Source organism: Lichenostomus cassidix, chromosome 4A (assembly GCF_008360975.1).
Source record: "Lichenostomus cassidix isolate B80296 chromosome 4A, HeHo_3.0, whole genome shotgun sequence".
Classification (NCBI taxonomy): Eukaryota; Metazoa; Chordata; class Aves; order Passeriformes; family Meliphagidae; genus Lichenostomus; species Lichenostomus cassidix.
The window spans coordinates 17,475,018-17,501,744 of record NC_139485.1 but is presented as its reverse complement, the minus strand read 5'-3'; the positions used below and the strand labels follow the sequence as shown (position 1 = coordinate 17,501,744).

The window sequence follows — 26,727 nt, the reverse complement described above, 5'->3', positions numbered from 1 at the left end:
AATTACCTACAGCTCTGAGATCCCCAAAAAATCTCTGCAAAACAACAAACAACGTGCAAACTAAACTGAGGGGGACAGACAAATACAGAGGAAAAAACCTATAAATAAAATCATAAAAAAAACCTATTTGAGATTAGACTAAACCCTAAAGTGATCCCCCAGGAAATAGTCAGCAAATTGCAGAATGAAGAATGGAAATTCAGGTGGATGTTCTATTCATAGCATTTAGAGACTGCTGAGTGCTAAAGGGCTGTCACTGCACAAGCTACATGCAAGCATAACAAAGCTGCAAATATCTGCCATTGGAAAGAGGCCAAATATTCCACCTGGATTTTCCCACTTTACCTCATGGGAGAGCACATAAATAATCACTTAAAAATTGGTTCTGAAAAGCATGTTTGAAAATGTTATCAATAGCATTTTTTCCAAGCAATCCTCTCACCTAAAGCCTCAGTGGTGAAAGAGCAAAGCTGTTAGCTTGTAATGTTCATTAAGAAACAGCAACCAACAAAGTGATGGATATTCATATATATAAAATCATGATTTTGAAGCATTAATATCTGCCAATCTAGTGCCACAGCAGGGGCAATACCTAATTGTCAGTTTATTGAAGGAAAGTTTAACCTGCTTGATCAGAATTTCAAGCTTGGGCTGTTGAGTCACTCATCTCAACGAGCTCAGCCTGGTGTGGCTCAGCCTGCAGTGACATTTAACTGCACAAAAGGAAATGAAAGTTTAATGGCAAGAATACATTAAATAGGTAATAATGGCACATTACTGAATTATTGAGCACAGCCTAAAAATTTCAGAAAAACATGGATTGCCTTAGAGTCAGCGGATTGCTGTTGTGACCAACTCACCAAAAGTACTAGAAGGAAATACAAAGGTGTATAAGTGTACAAATTGATGCTGTGGATCCTTTAAAAACAAATTTACATAATATATGAACAACTCACCAAAAGTACGAGAAGGAAATACAATGGTGTATAAGTGTACAGATTGATGCTGTGGATCCTTTAAAAACAATCTTAGATAATATAATATAAAACCGAATTAATATACCAAAAATGACTGAAAAGTCTGAAAAAAAAGAAAAATACTTTGACAATTCCAGATTTGCAGTCAATTCTCAGAGACAAAGCTCCCAGCTCTCCACTCAACTTGCACATTCACACAAGAAATAACAAGAAGCACTAAAAAACCCCAATACTGCTACTGAAGGTAGAACATATTTTAAAGCACCACTATATACACACTGCATTTTCAACATTATTATTTTTTACCTGTTAAGTGAGAACATATTTTAAAGCACCACTATAGAAACATACACTGTCTTTTCAACATTATTATTTTTTATCTCTTAAGTAACTGCAAGTAAGAAATATCTCTAGCAGATGGTCTGAAAGACAAAGGAATGTCAGCAAGATGGATGAATGGGATGAGCAAAGAGAGAATGGAGTATTTCAGCTCTGCTTCATTTTGAAGAAGACAAGGCAGAGCTGTAAAGACAATAGTTCCCACTCATCTACCATGCAACATTAACCAAGTTACTGTCACACTCTGCATGCTTCAGCCAACCTTCCTGCTTAGAAAATATTAGTAACTTCCAACACCCTTGGAATGTATTGATTCAGCCAGTAGAGAACTCCAGGTGAGCAGAGCCACAGATGCCAACACTGTTTCATGAAAGATCAGGAGGAATCTAAGGCATCCCAGCTTGGTGTCATGGCAGCAATACTGAATTCCAACAGTTTTCATTAACAGAGATTGAAGTTTTAACAAGTGCTCATTTGGAAACTCTAAATATGGTTTCATTCTCACTGCTATAAAGCAAAACAAAAATCTGAGATTTTTTCACTAACAAGTCTAAAGGTGCTTGTTCAATTAAGAGAAAGTACTTTATTCAGAACCTTGTTTTTTCCACATAACCATATTTTTTAGTTTCTTTCATCTCCTTAAGAAAATTCTAAGCCAATACTTGACTATAAAAGCTATTAGATCCCCAGTGCAAAGCCAAGCAATCCATGGATGCAAACATTACTATGATGCTATGCTGCCACTTCGTGTCAAAGATAAAAAAATCACTAATTATTAATTACAGGAGAAATTATTTATGTCCATATGATGACCCCTACCTTTAGCCTTCCATGTTTTCTATGTTTTTTTCCATGTAAACAGATGAAAAATATCTACTACTGATAGGAAAGCACAACTAACAAGAACTCAAACACTTTTGGAAAAATTTTTAATGACAATTACCACTAAGTGTGAAAATTCACTAAAAATACATCAACCACACCAACTGCATTCCTGCACTTCCAAATTCCTGCACACCACTGAGGAACCAACAGGCTAAATATTCCTTTTAACTCCTCAGAAGGGAAAGTTTGATTCCACAGTGTCATCTTTAATGAAAGATGCACAAGAGCTCTTCGTTTCTAATCTCCAGGCTCATTCATAATAGAGCATCCTCTGAATTGAACTGTGGAAATACAAACAGAACTTATTAACTGCAGACAGGAATTCAGCTTTAATAGCACTAAGTCATTTACACTGATAGCTCTATTTTCACCTGCTATCAGTATGTAAACACATGCTAACAATTTTATCACTCTCACTACATCCATAATGCATCTCTGTGACTCCACAGCAGCCAAGGCTTCTGGAGCATACACAGATAATTATGAATCACAATTATATCCCTAATCTTTTCTTCCTGTTGAAAGCCTTTGCAAAAACAAGGGGAAAAAAGCAGAAATCTTCATTGCAATAGACTTCTCTGTACCCAAATTAGAACCAAAGCAAGATCCATAGCAGGAGCCCCACTTCATCTGTGTACACAACATCATGTACTTCTGAAGAGCTTAAAGATTCCCTAATAAAATACCCATAAAAGCTCAGTGTGAGAATTTCTTTCTCATTACAAAGCAAATTACCTCATCATTCAGCATCTGACAGAAGAGCTCAGGAAAAAACCCAAACAACAAACCAAACACAAAAGAACAGTTGATTCTCTGCTGCCTTGGAGCAAACAGGGTTTTTCCTCTCCCTTTGTTCCATCAGCACCTGAAATGATCATTAACCATCAGAACTGTGTGACAAAGCTGCATTCATGGTGCAAAGACAGGATTTCAGTGGTTTTTCTGTTGGTGGAAATGAAGCACAGAAAGATCACAACCACCCAAGAACACCCCTGGCTGTGAATTTCTCCTTCTCCCAAAACTGCAGAATCCCACCGAAGTCCTCCTTAATTAAGGTGAAGCTTTCTGCCTCCTCCCTAAATGGCTGTAAAACTTTCATCTTGGTAAACACCAAAAAAATCTGTCAATATTTACTTCCTCCCAGCTCCAAGCAATCATATCAATTCCTAACTTTGCTGCATTCCAACTTCTCAACAATGAAAAGACAATTTCCATTGATCCCACCCCATTGCCATGCACAGGAGAGAGCTGATGTCAACAGCACTTCAATATTGCTATTTTATTTCCACTTCTCTTCACGAGGACACCAAGATCTCTGCTCATTTCTCTAAAAGTCCCAGAGGAAGTCTCTGGGTAAAAACTGATAAACAAGGGCCTGCTTTATAAAATATTCAGTCCAAGGAACAAAGCTCCACAGGCTGTTTCTTCAATTGTTTTATACTGGAAAAGTTGCCTCAAAGATTTAGGGGGGCAAAGGACAAATTTCCTATGGTAGCAAAAAGAAAACTTTAAAAGTAAATAAGAGCACTTGGCTCTCCAAAGAGAACAAAAGCCATAGGCTAGAGAGAAGGCAAGAACTTGACTATCTTAAAAAAAAACCAACAAAAACCACCAAAAAACCACCAAACACCCCAAAATTAAAGCTAAGCATTAACCTCAATTAACCTGAACCACTTGTGGGTTTTATCATTCAAAGAAAAAGATGTTTTTCCCATTATTCTAAGTGGGAAGTAACCCCTGAATTCCATAATCCCATTTTTAAGAGAGAACAGAAAGATCAAAAAGGTTTTTTAAAGCTCAAGAACTCTTGAAAGCAAACCAAAGGTTTCATCCTGGCACAACCAACACTTTATTTCCACTGCTGAAATCATCAGAATGTTGAAACTCCCTTCATACAGCCTGACACCAGAAATCATTTAGTTCTTAATCCTCATTTGTGATATTTTGATTTTTAAATTATTTGAAACAGTATGAAGAGTGGTATTTGCAGCTTTTTTCAGACTCAAATCTCTTTTTTTTTTTCCTTTTTTTTGTGGTGGCAAACAATTAATCACTATTCCTGCATTAATTAGAAAGCAACACAGAAAACACGATAGTCAAGCACATATCAAACAGCAAATGTTGCCAGAGTAATGGATTTGTAGCATCCCTTCCCTGGAGAACAATTAGATAAAAATCTCTTTAGATGAATCAAAACAAGAGAGAAAACAAGGAAAACGCAGCTAAGTACAAACAACACGCTGTTGTAAAATTTGTTTTGCATATTATATTCAAATGAGTGGTGACTGTTTCAAACACCACCAAGTGCTGACGTGTTCTCCCAGCACTAAAAACTGAGTTATGTGTATTTCACAGAAGCCTGGCAAGGTGGGCACTCCCAGAAATACCCACTGAGCTAGGATCACACAATCAGCTGATTTAACCAATAATTACAGCTCTGGCTGCTCTGAATCTTTCAGACAAACTGCAGCCACATCCCCTCTGTCTTTGATCATTCAGCTTTTCTCACTCCTTGGGGTATTTAATGAAGGATTTGAGCTGTCAGCACCACCCTGCTCAACTTCTATCAGAGATCTGATGGATCCTTCAGCGAGACAAAGGATTTTTGGGAAAGTTTGGGGAAGGAGAAGAAAAATGTTTCCCAAAATTTCTAGTTTCCTTTAGTGCTGCAGTGTCAGAAGTCCTCAATTTCTTGTTTTGAGAAATCTGGAAAACAATGCTTCAAGAGCCCAGATGTTCCAAATTAAAGAGAAAAAAGACATTTTTAATGTCACCTGAGGAAAAAAAAGCATCGAAAAAGTTTATTGAAACTGAGATTTGCTTAGCACAAACAACTGCTGAAATGAAGTGTTCACAAACCCAAGCAGAGGAGAAAATGAAAGTGAAAGATTACACTAAAATGAGTTTCTTTGGCACCTAAACAGTATTGTCAATACCAGCTGCCTATGTAAGATCACACATCATATATGGTTTGAGGAAAGTGGTGCATGTCCTTCTGCTCCTCTTTTCAGAAATGATTCCCCATTTTTGGGATTAATGACTTATTGGGCAATTATTTGCTATAAGCTCATCACTGCCTTACCCCAGTGACTGGGATTAAACCAAGGAAAGGGCAGGAAAGGGAAGTAATCTCTCCAAATTCTATCTCAGACAACAACAGACACTCAACAATATTCCTTCAACAACTGCTCTGCTCAGAGGGAAAAGCAAAGAGCAAAATCACATGGCAAGCAGGAGCTGAAATCAAAGGTTTCCTTTCCAGGCACCTCTTGTTTCTCAAGCACATCCTTCCCTCCAAAACACTTGAGCTTTTAGAAAAAAAATCTCTGTTTGGAGTTTGGAGAAGGGTGGAGAGCAAAAAGCAGCATCAACAACAGTTTTGCTGAAGGAGTGTCTCAGGACAGGTTGATTTTGGGATCTAAAGCTGCAGCTCCAGGGATTTATAGAATGCACTTCCCCTCCAAGTCCTGATTTTAAAATAAGCATGCAATAATTAGAGAATGGATTGCTAATGGATTAGCACTCTAACTAAGAACAGTACTTTACAAAAATATCTTTCAGTGATCTGGACAACTTGGTTTAATAGAAATTTAAGGATGACAGTTTCCCTCAGGCAACAATTCACAATCAAGGAGCCACTGAATTTCCATCAGATGTACAGAATATTCTGTTCATGGAATTTTATCCTCTGGAACCTCAAACAGGATTTTCTCCTGTTTTTGTACAGATTATTTGTACACCTCTGTTCACAGCATTTTTCCTACAACTCAGTATGAGAGAATCAATATCATCTTATGTCTCCTCATATCAGGGCTTTCCTTCTTAAAAAGGAATGAAAATCTGAAGGTAGAAATAAACTGTCAAAGAAAATGGATATTGTGCTTTGCATAACACAATTTTCATTTCTAATGTTCCACTGTTCTTGTATTTTCAACTATTAACTTTATGAAAACTGTGCCTTAGTCCAGAACAGGAAGAACACAAAGGATCACTTTCCAGAGGGATTTATCACATTTTTCCTGACATCAAATAGTTGTAAGAGAAATGAACATTGTGGAGTAAAACATGACACATTATTAGGTGCTTTTCAAATTCAATCCAAGTAAAGATTATACCTATATAATCCTATGGTTATCACCTGCAACACTGAGCACTTTCAGTTCAAGATGGATCACAGAGGAAAAAAATAAAGGAATATTCTATGTAAAGAAAGGAAAGCTCTTTAAAAAGCACTGTGTGTTTAATTCTTTCTGCACACCTCTGAATGAGGGGGAAGAAGGAGAGAAGATCCCTTTAAAAAGCAACTTTAAGGTAACAAAAAATGAGTCCCAATTGACCCTGAAAATCCAGAGGAACTGGCTAAATTCACCATCTGGGAAAGTTTAAAAACTTCTCTCAGACATGGCTGAGGGGATAGAAGCACAAAGTTTTGAGTTAGTTCACAGATTCAATACTTCTATAAAAAAATAGGGATTTTCATGAAGATGAATTACTAACACTTTTCTTTCCTATTTTTTTATCTCTGTATACTTCTTTTACTTTCCTCCCCCCAGCCTGGTCAGATGGATTTTGGTGAAATCACCACCCTGCCAGCCTTCCTTCCAACCCTGTGTAAAACAATCTGCAAAATGCCCTGACTTTTTGGGCATTTGGCATTTTTATAAACCCATCAAACCCATGAAATGCACACACTCCCAGTGCCAGCTCCACACCAGCATAAAGAACACACCTCAGCAAATATTCCAATTAATTCATTTTACTGTATGAGGAACATATTGTTCACCCTGCATTTCCTACTGTGTTTACTTTGATTTTTAGCTCAGCACAAAGAGCAGAGTGCACCATTTATTCTGCCATAAAGCACATCCCACAGATGCACAAGTCCATCCCTGCTTTTCTCCATTTCAGCATCCCACACCTCTCCAAAGGTATTCTCACACTGTTAGGTCTTTATTCCTGATCCACAACCCTTCAGTACTTCTCTTCCTTGTATTATTCACTGATTTTTATAGCTAGTAATTCAGCTGATGGACTGTCTGCCTTTTGTTCCTGCCTCTCTCTGGAGCAGGGATATGAAAATGGATTTCCCACCAAGCCCTGAAGAATCCTTTTTCCTCCTGAACTTGTTGTTAGCTCTCATCATCCTCTCCATACCCTGAAGGTTTCCTGCAGTCTGAGGCTGGTTTTGTCTCAAAGCAAATCAACAATTTTCACAGAACTGGTCAAGCACTGAAACACTGATTTACTAATGTCTCTCTGTTGGCTTCCATCGTGTTTTGTCCATAAAAAAATGGAATATCTCATGATCAATTATGCAGGCCTGGGTAGAATTCCTCTCGCAACAAGGAACATAAAGATATTAAAACACATAGATGTAATAAAGGGAATAGAGCCAGGTACACCAAGCAAGAGCCCAGCAAAGCACTGTGAAAAACCCACATTAGGATAAAAATAACCATCTGGGATCTTGCCAGATCAGTCCTGACCAATTTCAAGTTTTTCAAGTTCCATTTCCCTAAGCAACACGCAGACTACATCAAATTAAACAATTAACATGAAATATCCAAGCAGCATGGCTGCCACTTGATGGCATGCAATAAAAACAGACTAACAATTCTTGGGATGCTTAGTGCACCACAGAGGAAAATACAGAATTGCAGTGCACCTCAAGGAAAATTTCATACTTGGTGTGATTAAAAACCCACACACAGAATCACCCACTTTTATCCCAGAAAGCTTCACCAGGGCTCCTTAAAGCTGAGAGGCAGTAAAATAAAGTTTTAGATGTGAAGTGATGGGGTGGTGCTCTGGTTTGAGATAAACCTGATGCTCCACACACCCTACAGCAGCCCTTGGAATTCCACATGACTTTTAAAACTTAGAGATTTAACACAGCAGACAGACTGACACTCCCTTCCACCAACACTTCTCACATCTCCCTTAATATTTATTGAGAGTAAACAAAGCAGAGTGCAGAAAAATTCAGGTTATAACTCTCAAACCTTCATTCCTCAGCCATCTCCTACCAAAGAAATGTTAAATGTTAATGTTATACTCTCAGTAGGAAAACTGGACTTGGCCAAGCAGAAGGATATTAAAGTTGTTTTTCCACAAGGTTAAACTCATCTTTAATTGGGGAAGATCTAATTCTACAAGGGTTACAGCTTAGTAACCATGCATGCTCAAAGCACAGGAGTAAATGAAGGAAAAGCATTTCCCTTTAAATGGGCAATGTAAAAACCTGCACAGCAATTCTCAAATTAGGTTTGTAATGGGATCATGACAAATTGATTGATTTTTTTTTTCCCCACTAAATTAGAAAGATGATTATTTGGGACAATAATTAGCAACATTGCCATTTACTGTGTTGAATAACAAACCAAACCCAACTGGTTTCAGCCATGACCAGAAAAGGAGACTCATCCTATTAGGACAGCAAAACAATTTGCCTTTTTTCAGCAATATCTTTTTGTAAGTTAACTCTGTCCAAAGATTCCCAGCATTCACCTGCTGCACATCCCAGCAAACACAAGGAGTGATGAGCTGCAGGTCCAGAATATTTATCTGCAGCACAATCAGGACATTTCACCTCCTTTAATTCAATTGTGCCTATTGGCCTTCATGACAAACATCCAGTCACACTGAATGGGACACTGGGCATGCAAATATTTCAGAGCTATTTTAAATGGGGGGATTATTCCTTTTATTCCAGGGTGAAAAATTAGGTAAATGAAAGGATTAGCAAATGCCACAGGGCCATTGTCATTGGAAATCAAATTGAATGGCAACAGGTTTATCATGACTGTCAGTGACCAACAGGCTCTCTGAATACATAAACAAATTAACAAATAAACTCCACCTTTGGATGGTTTGTGTGTTAACTGCTGTGCTGCTCAGGACTGAGATTGCACAATGAAAATTGCTGATGTTGTGCCCTCCAACTGCAACAAGTGCTGACCACATTTCTGACCTGCTGATTTTATTTTAATTTTTTTAAATGGTACCTATGAAAAGGCAGCTCTGCACATACAGATCATTTTACCTGCTGGGGAGACATTCTCTCTACAAACTAAGTAAACAATTTGAGTGCATTTGAGCTCAACAACATCAAATGCTGGTGGTTTTTTTCCCCCTATAGCTTAATAATGTCAATTGAATATAGGTAACTAAATATAGCCCAAATTGCTTGTAATCTGATTTTTAACTTGGCAGGGTCAGTTCTTCAACAGGATTCAAACTGCTGAGATGCCACGAGCTTAAACAATTAGCAATGCAAAAAATGCAGAAAGAAAACTCTGTTTATTCACCGATGCCCTGAATTTCCTAAAAAAGCCTCTAGTTCGGCAAAGAAAAGCAGATTATTTGTACAAACTAATTCTTCTATCTTCCATCACGGTGCTTTCAGAGGGGATTTGCTGGCAGTGCTGATGCAATCCAGCAGCCCCTCAGATGTACAGCTAGGAATTACAAGCATGAGCAGTTTAATCAAGTGTGTCTTGCTTTTGCATCCCCATTTGAATAGCAGGCGAGTGTTGGGAGATAAAAGGTTTTTAAATGTAACCTCTCAGAAACTGATCCACTGTCAATTGCCTTTGCAAAAGTGTGTTTTAGGGATTCTCTGCTTGCATTTGGGGCAAGACAAACTAATGCAAATCTGGGGCACACTGACTTGGAGGTTGTCAAACAGCCCAGCAAATCACTGCAATCTCCAATCACAAATTTCGCTGTCTGAGAGCTACAAAAACTTCCAGCAGAATGTCCTAGATGTAAAATTTAATGTACACCAACCATGGGATACTTTTTTCTTTGCTCATGTTAGTCAATTTGCATTAAATCCCTAGAGAATAGGTAGTAAAAGGTGGAAGTTCTTAAGAGCATTTTATTAACTCATTAGCAATGAATTCACAAGTCTGCAGCAGGGCAAAAAAAAGGGTATTCCTGGCACTGAAATACATGCTCTGCTTCAAGAAGTGCCTTGAAACATGAACAATTCATATACTAAAATTAATTGCAAAGCAGAGGATGTACAGCATTATAGGGCTTATAATAACTGCTTAAAACATTTTCCATTTAAACATAAAACTCCTAAAGCTAAAGATTCACCAGTAAACAAATGTAAACTTTCCTGTGCTGTATCCTCAACAGGCAATGAAAAGTCTTTTTCTCCCACTTACTATTTGAATTTAGAAAAAAAACCAAGGGCTTTCTTGGATGATGCTAATAGAAAGTTAAATTAACCACAAGTTTATTTTTGAAGAAATGATTTCTCATACGTAAATGCAAACAACCACAAAAATTAAATAGCCTTAAATAATCAATACCAAATTGGAGAAATCTCCTTCTACTGCTGGATGCTCATTATAATTTATTGATATTAAGCAAATTTTCGTTTCAACAAGTTAATAATTGTTTAATCTTTAACAGCTGAAACTTTTTGCTTCCTGCCACTTAGTTTGTTTTGAACTGGAAACAGGAGGAATAACTTTAAACAAATGCTCAGTGCTCAGAGTCAGAAAACACTCTGATGATTTCTATGATGTAATTGCAACTCAAAATACAAAAAATAAAAGGAATGCTCCATCTTGGGGCAGGAAGGGCAGACTTCTCTCCCTACACAATACTTAGGAAAAGTATTTTATATGGATAAATACCCATAATTTCTCCAAAATATCTCCTTTTATCAAGAGCTGCACTTGCAAATTAAACTGTTTTCAAATGTAGAGAGCAAGAAAGAAAACTTTCCGTAAGTATTGCAAGAAAAGGCAGATCCATAAAGCTCTTCTAAGGTTTATACTCAAGCTGGAACTTGAAAAATGTTGGAGTGGTTCTCTTTTCCAGCTGCCAAAGCACTGAGAAATGCCTCTGCATTGAAAACCTCATTTAAATACATCCAGGCAGAAGACACTTCAAATATAGGGACATCATAGACAAAACTCCCAGAAGTGTTTCCCCTGTGGGGTTATTTGTGAGAATCCCCTATTTATGAGCAACTTCAGACACTGATGTACATTTTCCTGCAGAAATTAGTACATTTTTCAAGTTCCAAAACCAAAACCAAGCCTTCCTGCAAATCCCATCTCCAAGCACTTGAAGGGAATGATGAGGAAATCCCAAGTTTTTTCCCAAGGAAATCCTCCAGGGGCAGAGAGGAACTGCTATCCTGCTTTGGGGGATTCCCAAATTTCCCTCCCCAGGGGCTGCTCTGGGACTCTGCAGTGCAGCTCCTAAAACAGAATGCTCACTTGGTGGTTAATGCACAGTAAACACTGAATATTGCCACTGCAGAGAAGTTTCCCCACACATCCAGCAGATTTGTCCCCAGATAATTTCTGCCCAACTGAAGTACATCAAGAGAGGAAATAAAGCCTCATATTTAGCTGTGGAGCTGTGATGGTTATTAGAGAGAACTAGGAGCATAAATGCTTTTCAAGTGAGGATCCATGGCTTTCAGGAAGGCAGCTTTTTTTATTTCATAAAAAGGATTCTGTTCTAATGAATGGTGTTCCTTACTGGAAATTAAAATTAGTTCACAAATTGCTGCTGTTCCATTTAATGATAAGATGAATGCACAGTGCTTTGAATTTTTTTTTTTTTATCTGCAGTAATTTTTGCTCTTTCATTCATCGTTCCCTTAATTTTGCAATGCTTTAAAAAAAAGCTTTTAATTCTTCACATGTATGCAATCAGTTAGAAAACCCACGTGGCAGCATTTAGTGCTCTGGTAGGGAAAAGATTTTAATAAATTTAGGCATGGTAATGGCTCTTATTAGGGGAAATGATACAGCTGAAAAGCAGAAAAGCCATGTAAGATCTCCAGTTAAGGATATATCAGTACATGGAGGACACATTATACAGATAAATTCATGTAAGATTTTTTTTGTGGAATAAATCCAGCCAAAGTCATTCTTCTCCAGCTAGCAGGAGAACAAAAAGCACAAACCAAAATACCAAATGTGTGCTATTTATTATTTATGTATTTACAGTTTTAAATCAATATTAATGTTAACTTCCTGCAACTTCCCATTTGTTCTCTCCAAAATTGCTTTTCATTCTGTGGGTTTTAATCTTTGTTAATAACATTTACATTTGAACTCCATTAATCTGAATACTTTTCTCAATCCCCAACTAGACACTCATGTTTTAACTGCTGAAATCACTGCACACTCCTACAGCCAGTAAATATAAAATTCAGAGTTCTGCACTCTAAAAAAGATCCTCAATTAGAGGCACAAACACTGATATAAAACAGGAGTGAGAGGCAGACTTGGCAGAGTCTGTAATTACTTTTCTAAACTGTTGAATCAAACTCCCCAGTGCTGCATGCAGCAGGGCTAATTATAACAGAAACCTCTCACATTTAAACTTGAATTATTTACAAATTGATCTTCAAGCACAATACAATTCCAGCCACGGATCAGATCACAAAAAAGTTGTCTCAGGAATTTAATGGAAGTTATTTAATGCGGCAAGAAATTCACAGAAAGAATATTTTAATCCCTTTTTTTTTTCTTCGGCCATACTACCCTCTACTTTGAATTGTAATTCTCATTTTGAATTCAACTATTTGTCAGCCATGACTTCAGTGGGTATATTCATCTGAACACATTAATTCTGCAGTAAATCACAATTTTTTTTCAAACAGTGTGTGGAGTAGTAACACACTGTTCTCCCTGTCTTTGTCTTTAATTCCTAAATTAGCTCTAAGTTATTTTTAAGCATCAAGATTTACACCAAGTAGTGTGCACTGAGATTAATAACTGTATGTGTGCTAAATAAAAAACTCATTAAGGGAAATGAAAAATTCTCTTGCTTAGAAATTGACCAAGAAAAAAAATCCAAAATGAAAATGTAGGTAGAATTTCTATTCATCTTTTTGTCCCTCACAGTACCAAAAGCTTGTTAAAAAAGGTTGGAAAAACTAAAATTGGTTGAATTCTTTCACAGAATTTGCTTCTATATTATGAATATTCTCTTTATTATTATGAATTAGTATTCTGAATGGTATTTTTCTTGTCCCTGATCTCCTACATTATTATGACACTCCAAGCAGAATTACTCTCACATTCTCTGAACAAAGTTTCATCCACAACTACTGGTAAATAGCTTTGTTTATTACAGGAACAGCAAAGAGAAATTATGTCTTGAATATTATGATTCCTGCATCTAAAACTCTCCAGTGAGACAACTCTCCAATTTTCTGAAACACTCAAGCAGTTAGAGAGATGTTGCTGCTGAAATTCTGTAACTTTCTAATCTCAGGATGTTCCATCAACAACAAATCTTCAGTCAGCTGATGAAATCCAAGAAATACATACTGAAGACAAGGAAGTCATTTTTACATCCTTAAAAATTATTCTCCAATCTAATAGGAAATATGGGAGCATGGAAAACTTTAAAATATTCAGTGATAAGCAGAAACAAAGCTGATCATTTGCTGTAAGGGGAGATGACTTGCTAAAACAGAAAAGCCACCACTTATCAGGTCATCTCTTAATTCTGCAACCAGCAATGCTCAGATAGGTTCAGTTCACTGCTATCTCTGTCAGGCTGATAGAGATGTCAGCTGGGCAGCTCTGGGGCTGTTTGCACCCCAGGGTTGGGAATCCACGTGGGAATCAACCTTCCTGCACTGAGCCAGGCTGCCCAGGACACTTGTAATAATTCATTTGCAAATATTGCATATTCTCCTATTTCTCCTATTTTTGCCAAGCAAAAAAACTCTTTGTACTTCTTTTTTTTTACTCTTTTGCATTGTCAGACAATCTTTCTTCTTTGAGAAATTCAGCTAATAAGAATTATTACCTGCAGAGAGAAAAATGTTAAGTATTATCTACTTGGCTCATTTTTCCTCACCAAATCATGTCAGTGATGCCAATCATTTTTATAAGTAAACACATAGGTAACAAAATGAAAATACAACTGAATTGTATTATATAACCTGTAAAGCAGAGCTGTCAAGCTTAACAAGAAAAAACAGTGGTGAAGGTGCATTTCTGTTCATCAATTAAACCAATGTTCTGAAGTGGGGCCAGTGACAGAACTCAGCCTCTGCACAGGGGGACAAGGCAAAGGACAGCTACAGGAAATACTGGAAGTTTTTCTGATGTGAATGTATCTCAGGGAAATAATAAGCTTTGTTTAATAGCAGAACTGATAAACCTGATTAGCAGCAGCAAGTCTCTTACCCTTGCAAGTGAGACAAGGGAAAAGGGAATATGTAAGGAATAAGAAACAATTTTCCACTTAGTCAGGAGTTGTCTCCCTTAAGCTACTTTGCTGCAGTCTTGTCAGAAACTTAAAATAAATCCATACAGAGAAAAATGTTTAATATCTTCTTGTGAAATTCTGTCACTGAATGCAGTCAGATGGTAAATCCTGCAAAACACTGACTTTCCAGAGACACAGCAGTTGGAAGAAACTCTTCATTCCATCACCTACTGCACGTGCTGAGCAGCTGGGAATGCTCTGAACATCAATCCTCTCCTTTTCCTTTCCTCTGAAAAACCTCAAAACCCACCAGGTATCCCATGAACTACCTGAGCAGCTATAAATGCACAGAATGCTTTGGACTTGGCCATGCAGCACACTCCAAATGCTCCCAGGTATACACAGAGGTGTGGTTTGTGCACAATAAAAACCTGGGGATTTCATTGAAATTAAAAAAGGCCTTTTTCTTAGTCTGTGTTGCATTTTGGTGAGCTTCTTGTATCTACAATATACTTGTTGCTTTATGCTTTTGAGCAAAATTAGAGCTGGATACAGAAAAGCTAGATAGACATTTTATACTCCTGCACAGATTTTACTTGCTGGTGCTTCAAGAATCTACAGTCTCTACTCTCTACAGAAATTAGAAATAACACCTTTCAGTGAAAGAAACATAATTTTAGAGAAATATTTACGTTAAAAATATAATTTAAAACCATTAAAAATATTACTACTCTGCCCTTCAAAAAATGCCACATCTGAAGCCAAGACCATAAATACATCAACTTTACTGCTGGCATTTTTGGAAAATTGATTCAACAATTCTTTCAGACAAAAAAAAAAACCTCATCCTAAGTTTATAGCTGCTCACTGTAATTACTTCCCTCAAGAAAGCTGTCAGGTTAACCCTTGAAATTGTGATTATTGGTGCTTCCAGTCCTACTGTCAGGTTAACCCTTGAAATTCTGATTATTGATGCTTCCAGTCCTACTGTCAGGTTAACCCTTGAAATTCTGATTATTGATGCTTCCAGTTCTGCTCAGTTCTAGGTTTTCCCACTTTCACCACATGCACTGAAGCTTTTCCCCTGTTTTAGAATAAACACATAAAAGAAGAGATTTCAAAGCTATTTGCAAGGTCTGTAACTAGTTAAGCAGAGGATCAGGATGTCCAGCTGCCCAGTGAGGAGGTGCACAAAGGATATGCTCATCTTTTCTACAAACTTATCGTGTTCATCCTGCGTTTTGGGGAAATTCTCAATGTCCTTCTCCAGCCGCTGGATCTGCTGGTGCATTGAGTCAAGGTTGCTCTTCAGAGTCTGGGCTGAAACTAGGGAGAAAAAAAGAAAAAGAATAAAACTTTCAGATTCTAGAAAGGATATCAGAAGGGAAAAAAAACAATGGCAGTGGAAATAGTCTTAAAGAGAATGATTCCATTAAGTAGATTCATATTTTTCTGAATTAGTGCTCGTAAAAATCCTGCCCTTCATAAAAATAAAGTGAAAATATCTACTGTAACGTGCCAGATCATCATATTTAACATTGAAATGTCACCACTTCATTCTGCCATTAGTTGAAATTATTCAATTTCTATTTAAATTTATGGTGAAAATTCTAATATTTCTAATATTATTGTTTCTAAGATTCTTTTAAATCTAATTCAAAGATGAAAAACTAACTAGAGTTCAAAGAGATTTCATCTTCTCAATGCATGTACTTGGTTAAATGAATGATCTTATTATAAGGGAAATTTCTGTAACAGAAATGATTTAAGGAATAGACATGGAGAAAAGAATTAAACATTTTTATTATGTTGAAATTACACTGATTTCTGGGACCCAGAGCTATGTTAAGCGCAAGGGTAGGTCTGAAGTCCCAGAAACCAGTGTGATTACTCCATTTTTAAGGTGTTTTTATTATCTTTAGATGGTAAGTGATTTGTCCAAAAGTTCCCCCAAGTATTTTCTAAAGAACCGTTTATTTTTCTATTTCCTTGTTGTTTAGAAAAATCATGTTGTGACCACGTGAGATTAAACAGCAGGAGGAAATTGAGTCACAATGGCTTTTAAAAGAGCATATAGGAAATGAAAATCTGGTAAATAAGGAAGCTGTTCCCAGAAAAAAAAAAAAAATCAATTTTCTATTCTTTCTAAGTAACGACTCCCATCAGCCATAGCAGTGATTTCACGAGCATGTTCAAATACATAAGGCACCACTAGAGCTGTCTTTATAGCAGCCATTATCTTGATTTTATTTTCAATTTTATCCATTTTCTACTGGGTACCAAAGGAACTACTAATCACGCAATCCTAGAATTATAGTGGAAGTTTTTTCAGCTTAATTCAGCTGGGGTGGGCATGTGAAGTGACCACAGTATCCTTGTAGCTTTTAAATTCCCATTCCAGAGCTAACCTTGAAATCAACCACTAACACACTCTGAATAACACAAATTATCAAAGCTTTTAGCTTATGGTTGCATTAGTTTAATCATTTGATATTATGAGCAAAGCATACATTTTTGCTTGAACTGGAGAAGTGGAATTACTGTAATATTTTTATAGGCTGTTAGGGAGTTGGAGAGGGAGACAAACAGCACTGAAGGAAAATGCTAGAACTGAGAAATAAATGAGGAGGATGCAAGTGGTAGCTTTGTTCATAAAAAGAATAGCAGCTGGTAAGTAAATAGGCAACAAAACACCAAGTTTAACTGTTTGCAGCAATTGGAAAATATTGAAATGCATGGCCATGCAGCAAGAGTAAAAGTTTATTTTTGTCTGAAATTTAAAAGTGCAAAGAAATTCAGCAAGCAGTGAGAAATAACTCTTAACCTTTGTGACTAAGATGGATGGAAAAAATGTTTTCAGTGACACTTTTCTATAAAACTGAGTTCAGAAAACACCAGATTAGGTACATGTTGGCTTTGAAAGCATGGAGGAACTGAATCCAAGCAGGAAGGCTCATCCCAAAGCTGTGCTTCCCATAATTAACTTCTATATTCACACTCAATTAACAACAAAAAATTACAGAATATGGAATTTTGTTCACTTTTTTCCCCTCTAGCCTAGGCAAATGTACAAGTTTCTGTTCAAATAATTGATGAAGTTGTTGTTCTGCAAGACAAATTTAAAAAGACGACAGAACAGGGAACATATATATATATAGACTATAATAAAATATCTGCATTTCCTCCCATAAACCCTTTTATTAGAGATTTACTACTTCAGTAATGTGCAGAGGAATCAACATGAATACTTTTTCCTTTCAGGGAAATTCATGTAAATTTCTAAAAACCCTTGCAAGGTTTTAATTTATGAAAGCATAAATTCTACTTGCAGCACAAAGCCATTTCAAAATGCACATCCTGTCCTGCTGAACTCCTCAAAGACAGCTCCTTGCTCACCCTCAATTTGCCCATCATTCCACATCAAAATTAGGCACCTTAATGGAACTAGTCTCAAAAATGGACAGGAAAATCAGCATTTGGCATTGTGGCAAACAAGCACTGAGCAAAGGCTCTTACTGAGAGAGTCTCTCTGGAGCAGCCATGCCAATGGTATTCCATTTATTGCTGCAGCAAGAGAGAATAACCAACTAAATCCACTACAGAAATTACTGATTTCAAGGCAGGAACATGAGGCAAATACAGAAAATAAGGAAAATATGAAGGAATAAAAACCCAGCAGCAACAACCCGAGACACTGGAGGGTGAGCAGACCCAGAAAAGAGGAAGCAGCCTAAAGGGTATAGGGCTATTGATTTCCTTGGATTAGCAAAGAGAAAATATTCGCCACATTTCAACAATAAAAACAAAGAAACAGCAGTAAACAACCCACCTCAGCCACCCTCACAGCTTTACAGGACAGTCAAGAACCATCTGCAGTGGAAAGGTCAGCATTCAAGAAATGGGAGATTTTGTGAATTCAAATGCAAGTCAAATTTGCTGACACAGGGAATGGCACACACAGAGTATAAGAGAGCTCAGAAAGGAATTATGTGGATTCTTAGACAACAGGCTCAGAAACATTTCAACAGCAAGGGGCAGGGATGCAATTTTTAAAGTTTCTGAGAACATGTGCAGCTGGTGGGGGAAACAGCCTGGATGAACTGCAAATTTTCACCCCAAATCCTATCTAAAAAACCACATAAACCCCAAAACCTATATATGGACCTATCTTCAAGGCCAAAGAGAGGAAAAAAGGCAGCAAGATCTCTCAGTCTGTGCCCAATTGTCTCAAACTGGCTCTTAGTTTAGCCCTAAGACAAGCTTGGCTTGCAGAGAGCACCTGCAGCTCTAAGGTGGAGAGAAACAGAGCACCTTGAAAGGGTGCACCTCAAACCATGGTGATCAAAGGGTTTATGAGACAAAGAAAAAAGCCAATGAGAAGTTAAACATGCACGTTTCAAGTCACTACAGAATTACAACATATAGAACTGATGTGAACAAGGTGATGTGGAATAATGCATTGTCCAGATTATTCTTCCTGTCAGTGCCAGACTAATACAGGCACTGGGATCTATCAGTATTGTCTCTGCACAAACACTGAATGCAACTCACTTAATCATGCATCATTAAACCTTGGACTGATTAAGAGATTCTTTTGTCTATGATTATTTAATTATAATGGAAAATCACAGCCAGTGAAGACGTGGCACAATATTATTCTGACATGGAAGGCGATAATTTCCTTCACTTTATTACTTTGCCTATATTAATTCCTCCTCTGAAAAAAAACAAAAACCCAACCCAAACCAATCCCATCCACTTGTTTTGGATGAGCAGTTGCACAGTCTGCACGCCAAGGAAGGCTTAGTGAGAGTCTGCTGGAGCAGTTTAGTCCCAGCAAAATGCTCCCTGCAGTTAATCTCATGTTGATGTCAAGCACTAGCTGCTCCCTGCAGTCAAGCTAAGCATTTTGTATTTACATTAATACAGCAATAGGAGCAAAGGTCAGACTAATCCTTTCTAAAATAAGATTGCATCAGACTGAGAGTCCTCCCCATGACAAGAGTGAAATGATACATTTTGATTAGGTGCACTGTCTCTTGCATAAGGAATGTAAATGGTCTCTGATCATGATGTAGAACTGGGATGGCCATGTCCACACTTAGCAAAACCCCAAGTGAAGTGAAAGCTAACAATATAAATGACTTCAGGAAGCAAAAGCAAGGCTGTGTGAAGCAAATGAACTCATGGATTTTTAAGTCTAGACAGTATTTGTACCATAACTACATTGAAAGCATACTAATGACTATTTATTCCTTATTGCCTGAGGGCAGATGGAAGGAGTCTTTCACAAAAGAATGAAAAGCAGTTTGGAGGGAAATGGGTGAGCAAGGACATAATCTGCAGGAATTACAAACATTGATTACTCAATTCATACCAAGTGAGTTGCTATTTATTATGACAATAAATGTTTGAACACCTCAGGGTGAAAGGGGAAGAAGAAATCCTATGTTACCCATCCAGAGCTGTCCTCATCCTCCTCTTCCCGAAACTGGGAAAGCTTTCTGGCACAAAGCCCTTGTGCTGAACAACAAATACATCATGCAGAATAGATTTTTCCATCACAGAATCTTCACTTCCTTTGAAAGTTTAGGAGTAAGAGCAGATCTGCCCAAATGGCAATGTTTTGAGCTTCCACATTTTCCTCACTGAGTAAACAGCAAACGACTGCATGTCATAGAATGTAAGTTTTTTTATTTGAACTGACTTACCATATTACAACTACAAATCTTTTAGAAAACACATGTCCCAATTTTAGAAAACTAACCAGGAGCACTGGAGCTGCTGGGTGAGAGCAGCTCTGCAATCAGCAGCATTCTCCTGACAAGATGGGATATCTCACCTCCAGAGCACGCCGGAAACTCACCACACTTTGATGTTGATTTAATTACAAATGTCTTTCAAGACCTCAAAAGTTGAGTGTATTTTTTAAAGAGAGCTTATAATTACAAAGTCAGGATGTATTAAAGGAGCATGCTGAAGCAAAACTGCTGGCAGGGTGTAAGGCAAAGTGCAAACGAGGCAAAGGAAACAAACAGCGAGGAAGGAAGGCAAGGAGAAGGAGCAGAGCTGCTGCTGGTATGAAAACTCACTTGTTGTCACACAAGCTGCTGCTGGTATGAAAACTCACAGAGGTGTTGAGCAACTTCAGCCAGCGGAGCCATGCAGCTCCTCACAAGCTCAGGAGTTTCTATTGGTTTTCCTTTCACACTCTCAAGCTGTAAGTGAACTAAAGCACTGCCAGAGCAGCACCAACCTTCCTCAGAGCCATCAGTGCAATCCCACCCCAGGGAAGGAGCAAAAGAAAGGACAAAGTGCCATTCTGGAGCTTTCACCTCTCTCCAGTGGCTTGTATTAAAGAATTCTAAATGGATTACACAACTTGGGACATTTAAAGCCATCTTCAATTCTGAATTGGTGTAACTACAGCCAGGAATTGTTAAATGCTTTAATTTCTTTAATAAGCAACAGCCCAGGAGAGTCATTTGGACTGTTCTTTCATTCTGCCCTTGATAGTCACACTTCAGGGAGAGAAGTGGAGCCTTGAAATGCAAACCATGCAAAAAAGCTGTTTAATGGGGAAAGACATTGTCTGCTTCATCCCACCAAGGTGCCAGACTGGGCAAAATCTGCTCCAGCAAGTCACAGTGCAAGGTGGAAATACTGCAGAGCTCTGGGCTAAAATACAGTTTTTTTTCCTACTGCAACAAACTATAAAACTTTTGTTTGATGGAAAAACAGCTACTGCTTATGAGCAAGTTTTAAATTGCTATACTTCAAAGTGACAGTGGCACAGGATGTTTTAAAATATTTCCCCCATTTTAAAATGATGCCATTAAATCACACTGAAGTACCTGTGTAAAATTTAAAAATGAATATTTTATTACGGTATTTGTAATAAGAAATATACACACATATTTGTATTCCACGCTGTTTCTGATTGCTAATGGCCTTTCCAGAGAGATGCCTCAACCATCAGAACCATATGCTGGCAAATTAGAGAAATAAATTTCAATGTCCACATGAGTGACAACTCTGGGCTCATATTATTGGTATTTTTTAGTCCACTGCACAGACCTAATTCACCCCCACAAGGCACCTTTTCCTTGATTTTACTTTGAACAACCCTTGGAAAGAATTATGAAGTGGCACAGCTTTCTGTCAGGCAAAGAATTCAGTATGTTAAGTGCTCCAAAAAGCCCTCATTATTGCTGAGACTAAGATAGATAGATATATAAATATTATATATATAGAGCACATTGACAGTTAATCTCTGCTTGCTGTGACTCCACACAGCCCAGTGACTGCACTGCTGGCAAAGCAAGCAGGTTAGAGTAATCAGGAACTGTTAAACCTCAGAGCAACTGGATATCCAACAAAGACAGAACTAGAGTTTATTTTTGTTATTTTTATACAGGCACAATATTTAAATCATGAGCTGTGATTTAAAACTGTAGCTCTTAATATCTGAAATTAGGTTGCTGTTATAAAACACACAGCTAATGTATTTTAAAAATTTTAATTTTGCATGTTACCTATTTGATTTTTATGATTTCTCAGAGGCTTGACACTCAGGAGAGTCTTAACTTAAAAACCATATTTATTTTCTAAGTAATTCCAAACTACACTTTTAACCACATGACTGTGTCGAGAAACATCTGACTTGTAAGGTAACTCTTGTTTTTGTTTTGGAATTGTTTGACTGAACCCCAAAATGGATTCAAGGGAATTTTTCAGGTATTTATTAAAAAGTTAGGTTATAAACTGGTGAGAGCAAATCCCATGGACAGCAGCAAGTGGAACAGCAAGTGAGGTGAGCAAGGCAGGAATGGCCAAAGAGGCTTTTCTTGGCTCCAGAGGGAACAGCAGGAAATCCCTGCAGGTGGAGAAGGAAAGGGAATTTCACTTCCCTTCCTCACTACCTCAATTTTTCTTGGTTTTCCTTTCACACACTCTGCTCCAAGGAAGAAGAAATGCTTTTCCAATGATCTCTTGATAGTTAATCACTCTGACCTTTGCTTATATTTTCCAGAATAATACTGTTTCCTAATTTATTTGTACTTTTCATAAACCTCCAGGTTGCTCTTCCATCTTTAAAAAGATCAAACATTTTATTATACCCTAATATCAGATTATTGAAGATTTTACTACATACATGGGCAGTTCATCTAATCCCATTGACCTTTTCATATTAAAATCCAGTTTTATGCTTTATCTGCTCTTTGTTAGAAAAAAAATAAATCAACCATTGTTCAGATGCTGGTTCTTTATTCTCATATCAAAATTAAAGCTGAACAGGACTTATTTTTATTTACATGGAACTGAGAATATGCAGCCAAGATTGAAAAGAAGTTGAAGATCCAAGTGTAGCATTTAGCAGGTTAGTAACAATCCAAATTATGAGGCTTCCTCCTGAATAAAAAGTATCAGCACACACCTGGAGTAATGACACTCACCTGTCTAGCTCATATTTCCTAATTTAAAATGCACACAGAGATAATATTCACTGCTAGATTTGTTCCTAGTTTATGAATAACTGATGCCAGCATCCTCATATCCAGCCAACTGATTCCAAAAGAGGCTTCCCACAGGGAAAATAAACCTAACTGGCCATCCCCAAAACCACAGGTTTATCAACCAGCACACAGGAAATAAGAAGTGCAAATCTCTTCCATGCAAAGCATTTAAACTCCCTACACAGGAAGAGCAGCACATGACAGAGCAGATGAACATGACAATTACATTACAGTTAACAAACCCCAACAAGGACCATGGGGACAGTTGACACAACTTGCACAAATCACATTTATTCTGCCAAAAATCTGCTTTGCTACAGAAAGCTAAGAGGGACCGAAAGGGAAGTTTTGGTCATTAAAACTGAACAGTAATTTATGCTCTGCTAGAAGTCAGTGCTGTTTCCAGGAAATATAGCTTTTATCTTACAGAATGAAACCAATTTAACTGCAATAAAAATCTTTTTCATGTTTATTCTAAGCATCAGAATTATTAGAAGCTTTGCTCCCATTAATATGCTGTTTGGGATGCTATATCTTAACTAAACTTTACTGACTATTTCAGTTTCATTCCTGAAGTCAACTTACAAAACATCAGAGGCTCTGAATCAAACCATAAAAATCTCAAAGCTGCAAAGTCAAGTGTCAGCCACAGAAGAAAATTCATAAAAAATCATCAAAAGTGCCTGGTAAACCAGAAGACTTTACAAAGAAAGGAAGAAAAAGATTAAACTTAAAAAAGTCACCTCAAGAAAAGAATTATCAAGCGGTAGAAAACATTTTTGGAATTTAGATCAGATGCCAAACTGCCACTTGCATAAGGAAAATTGCTCAGTTCCTGACAGCCTCTGGTCAGGCCAATTCCCCATCCTGCAGCAAGGTGAGGCAGGGAGACATCCAATCAATGCAGATAAAATACAGTTTATCTGCAGAAAACAACATGGGAGGTGCATGCAAAGGTTGAGAAACAGCAAAAATAACTTTATGATAGAGACAGTCCCATGGAAGTGTGAGGAAGTGTGAGATGAAACAACAGCAAAGTTGGGTTGATGGATGAACTCTTCCCCAGCTCCTTGGGGAAACCAGCTCTGCTCTCAGCAGACAGCTGAAGATGGAAGAACACCAACTGAAAGCTAATGATGGCCTAATTAGTGAAGTATCCAACAGCTAATCACTGCACTGCAGAGACACTGACTGATAACACTGAAAACAAGGAGACCAATTTTCCAAGAGATAACCTGGACAGACTAATGGCAATGTGTATCCAACTACTGCTCACCTCTGTTTTCCTACCTGCTCCTGTGCTCCCCAGGCAGTTATCTTCTGCTGGGGCATTAATGCCCAGGCTAAATAAAATTGGTGTTATGTTCATCTAGCACCTTCTAGATAACTCAGCACCAGGTCTGCCCAGCAGCACAGCCTGTCCCACATGAAAACATGGCCAAAAACTGAACTAAACTGGACATCAACCAGCCTGGAATGACAACTGACCACTAATAAAGGATTAATTGCTGACTGTGCAGCACAGTTAAACTGGAATTATTTCATATGCAGCCCAGGATTTCTCCAAAGCATGTTTGGTGTTAAAATGAAGAACACTCTGGGTGTGTTCCTCATTTTATTAGTCTATTAGTGTTTTTCCCTCCTGACTTCTCAGGTCAATAAATACCAGAAAGGCACAATCCACATGGATTATCAATACTTACAAGTTACATAATCCTCCAATCTCAAATGAAATGTTGGAAGCATTTAATGTCAAAGCAAACAACCTTTAGGTGCTTTGTCTGTTTGCTTACCTTTGCTGGCACTCTCAACATGCTGCAACTCATCTGGAAATTTTAAGATGTCTCTGTAACTCTCCTCGCAGATTTCTGCCAGAAAATGCAACAGGGTTGTTTTCTGATCTGATGATTTAGTATCTCGAATCTAAAAAGTGAACACAGGAGAAAACAAGGAGAAAAAAAAAAATTGTAAAATGTTTCTATAAAGTGGATATTGCAGACATCAATTAATTTGCAAAAAGTTACCCAAACTGATTGCCTGCAAATGAAAACAGATTGTTTAAAAAATGAAATTTCTTGAATTCTTCATAATTTAGGACTAAAAAAAGGAATCTGCCATATGAAGTATTTCAGAATGGTTAGTTTTGAGGCAAACAAAACCTGAAGACAGCCCATAAAGTTCTGAGATTTTAGCATTGCCATTGCTCAGAATCCCCCAGATAAAAAATAGCTGTGAACAGAGATTAAAGAGAACAGAATTCAGGACATTCCTTCAAAGCCACAAATGCCAAATCTCTAAAGGACTCCCTGAAATGTTCCATAGCTGGACATTGTACTCAGTCAGAATCTGTATTTTGATCAGTCACGTTAAAGTTGTTGGAAACACACCATCTTTTCTTGAAGCAAAATCTAAAATATGCTGCTTTAGGCTAAAGACTTTGAGACAAATTCTCTCCAGACCCACAAAATAAATGCACAATGCCTTCCTGAAATGCAGAATGACAACAAAAAAAGCAAAGGCAATCCTGACTGTAGGTAAAGGAAATTTAATACATCCAGTTGTATTTATAAACAGCTGCAGAAAAACTGTGCACAATGAGAAGTAACAGGTAACTGTATATTTTCACTGTTCTTTCAACTCCAGAGGCACTTTTTAGTGATCTTCAATAAATCAGTATTCTTGGAAGTGATAAGACTCTCTGTTCTCTGTTTGCCTGAGTGCATGAACTGCTGAAATGTTTTTTTTGGGTTAAAAAAATAAATCTCAAATAATTTCTAGCATATAGGCAGGTTTACAATCACCTTGTGGCCAAATCCCAGGGCAGAGTGCAACATGTCTGCACAAAGGAACATCAGGAACTTAAGAGAATGAGATGACAAATTTAAAACCAGATTTCTCAGTTTGCCCATTTTTATGGCAAACATTTTTATGCAGCTGTAAAGAACGAATGTTTGTGCTGATGGAAGATCTCACAGAAGAAAAATTTCCTCTTATTCACAAAAGCAACAGAGAGTAGGTGTAGCTAGGAGTTTGAGATGAGCACTCTTCACTTGACAGAGAGAATTAGTAATACAGCTGTAAAGAATTGTTTTAACAGCATTTCACTCACTCATCTGGTACAGTTCTTACAGGGAAGTAAGCTACAACATACACAACAAATGAAATAAAGGATTTATTTAAGAAGAATACATGAATGCCTGTGTAAAATCTCCTATTTGTTTTCTCATTCTCTAAATCACTTGAAGTTCTAATTCTATAATCCTCATGACAGGCTTGCCATCGATGTTCAATTTAATAGAGGCCTTTCAGCTTTAAGGATTACCCTGTTAAGAATAAATGAGTGCAGTGGAAAAACAGGCTTTTAAAAATATAAGGTATTTAGGCAATTAAGAAAGCAATTTAATTCATACCAATTCAGCGATTAAAGACTGAACAATGCTCAGTAATGGTATGCAGTTAAAGGGCTTTAATGTGTTACATACACAGGAGTTCTTCTGACTTGAAAAAAACCCTAGATTTAGTGGCTAAACATCTGCGTGGAAAAAAGAAATTGCATTTCAATTTGTCTGTGAACAACAGTAGTGGGATTTGCAGTCTTTGATCTCTCTGACATCATCAAGTGGATAAAGCACTTTTTTTCCAAAATGGACAACATTATTTTGCTTTCCAATTACAACACAAACATGTTTTGCCACCACCAGCGACATCATATCAACAAGAGTCAGTATGAGCACCTTGCAGTAAACATTTATTCAGACCTTGAACAAATATATCTTTGGCCCAATCATAAACAAGTCTGAGCT

General features: G+C 37.4%; 1 protein-coding gene across 5 annotated transcripts in view; it reads right to left on the bottom strand.

Annotated features, from left to right (window-relative positions):
* DIAPH2 (diaphanous related formin 2) overlaps positions 1-26,727 on the bottom strand; it is a 166,892-nt gene that overhangs the window by 65,137 nt on the left and 75,028 nt on the right. For all 5 annotated transcript variants that reach the window (XM_085060720.1, XM_085060716.1, XM_085060717.1 and 2 more), the window contains 2 exons: positions 24,718-24,847; positions 15,611-15,734 (listed from right to left, as the gene is read on the bottom strand). In XM_085060720.1, coding sequence (XP_084916846.1) covers positions 15,611-15,734; positions 24,718-24,847 — 254 coding nt within the window. The remainder of the gene's footprint in view (positions 1-15,610; positions 15,735-24,717; positions 24,848-26,727) is intronic.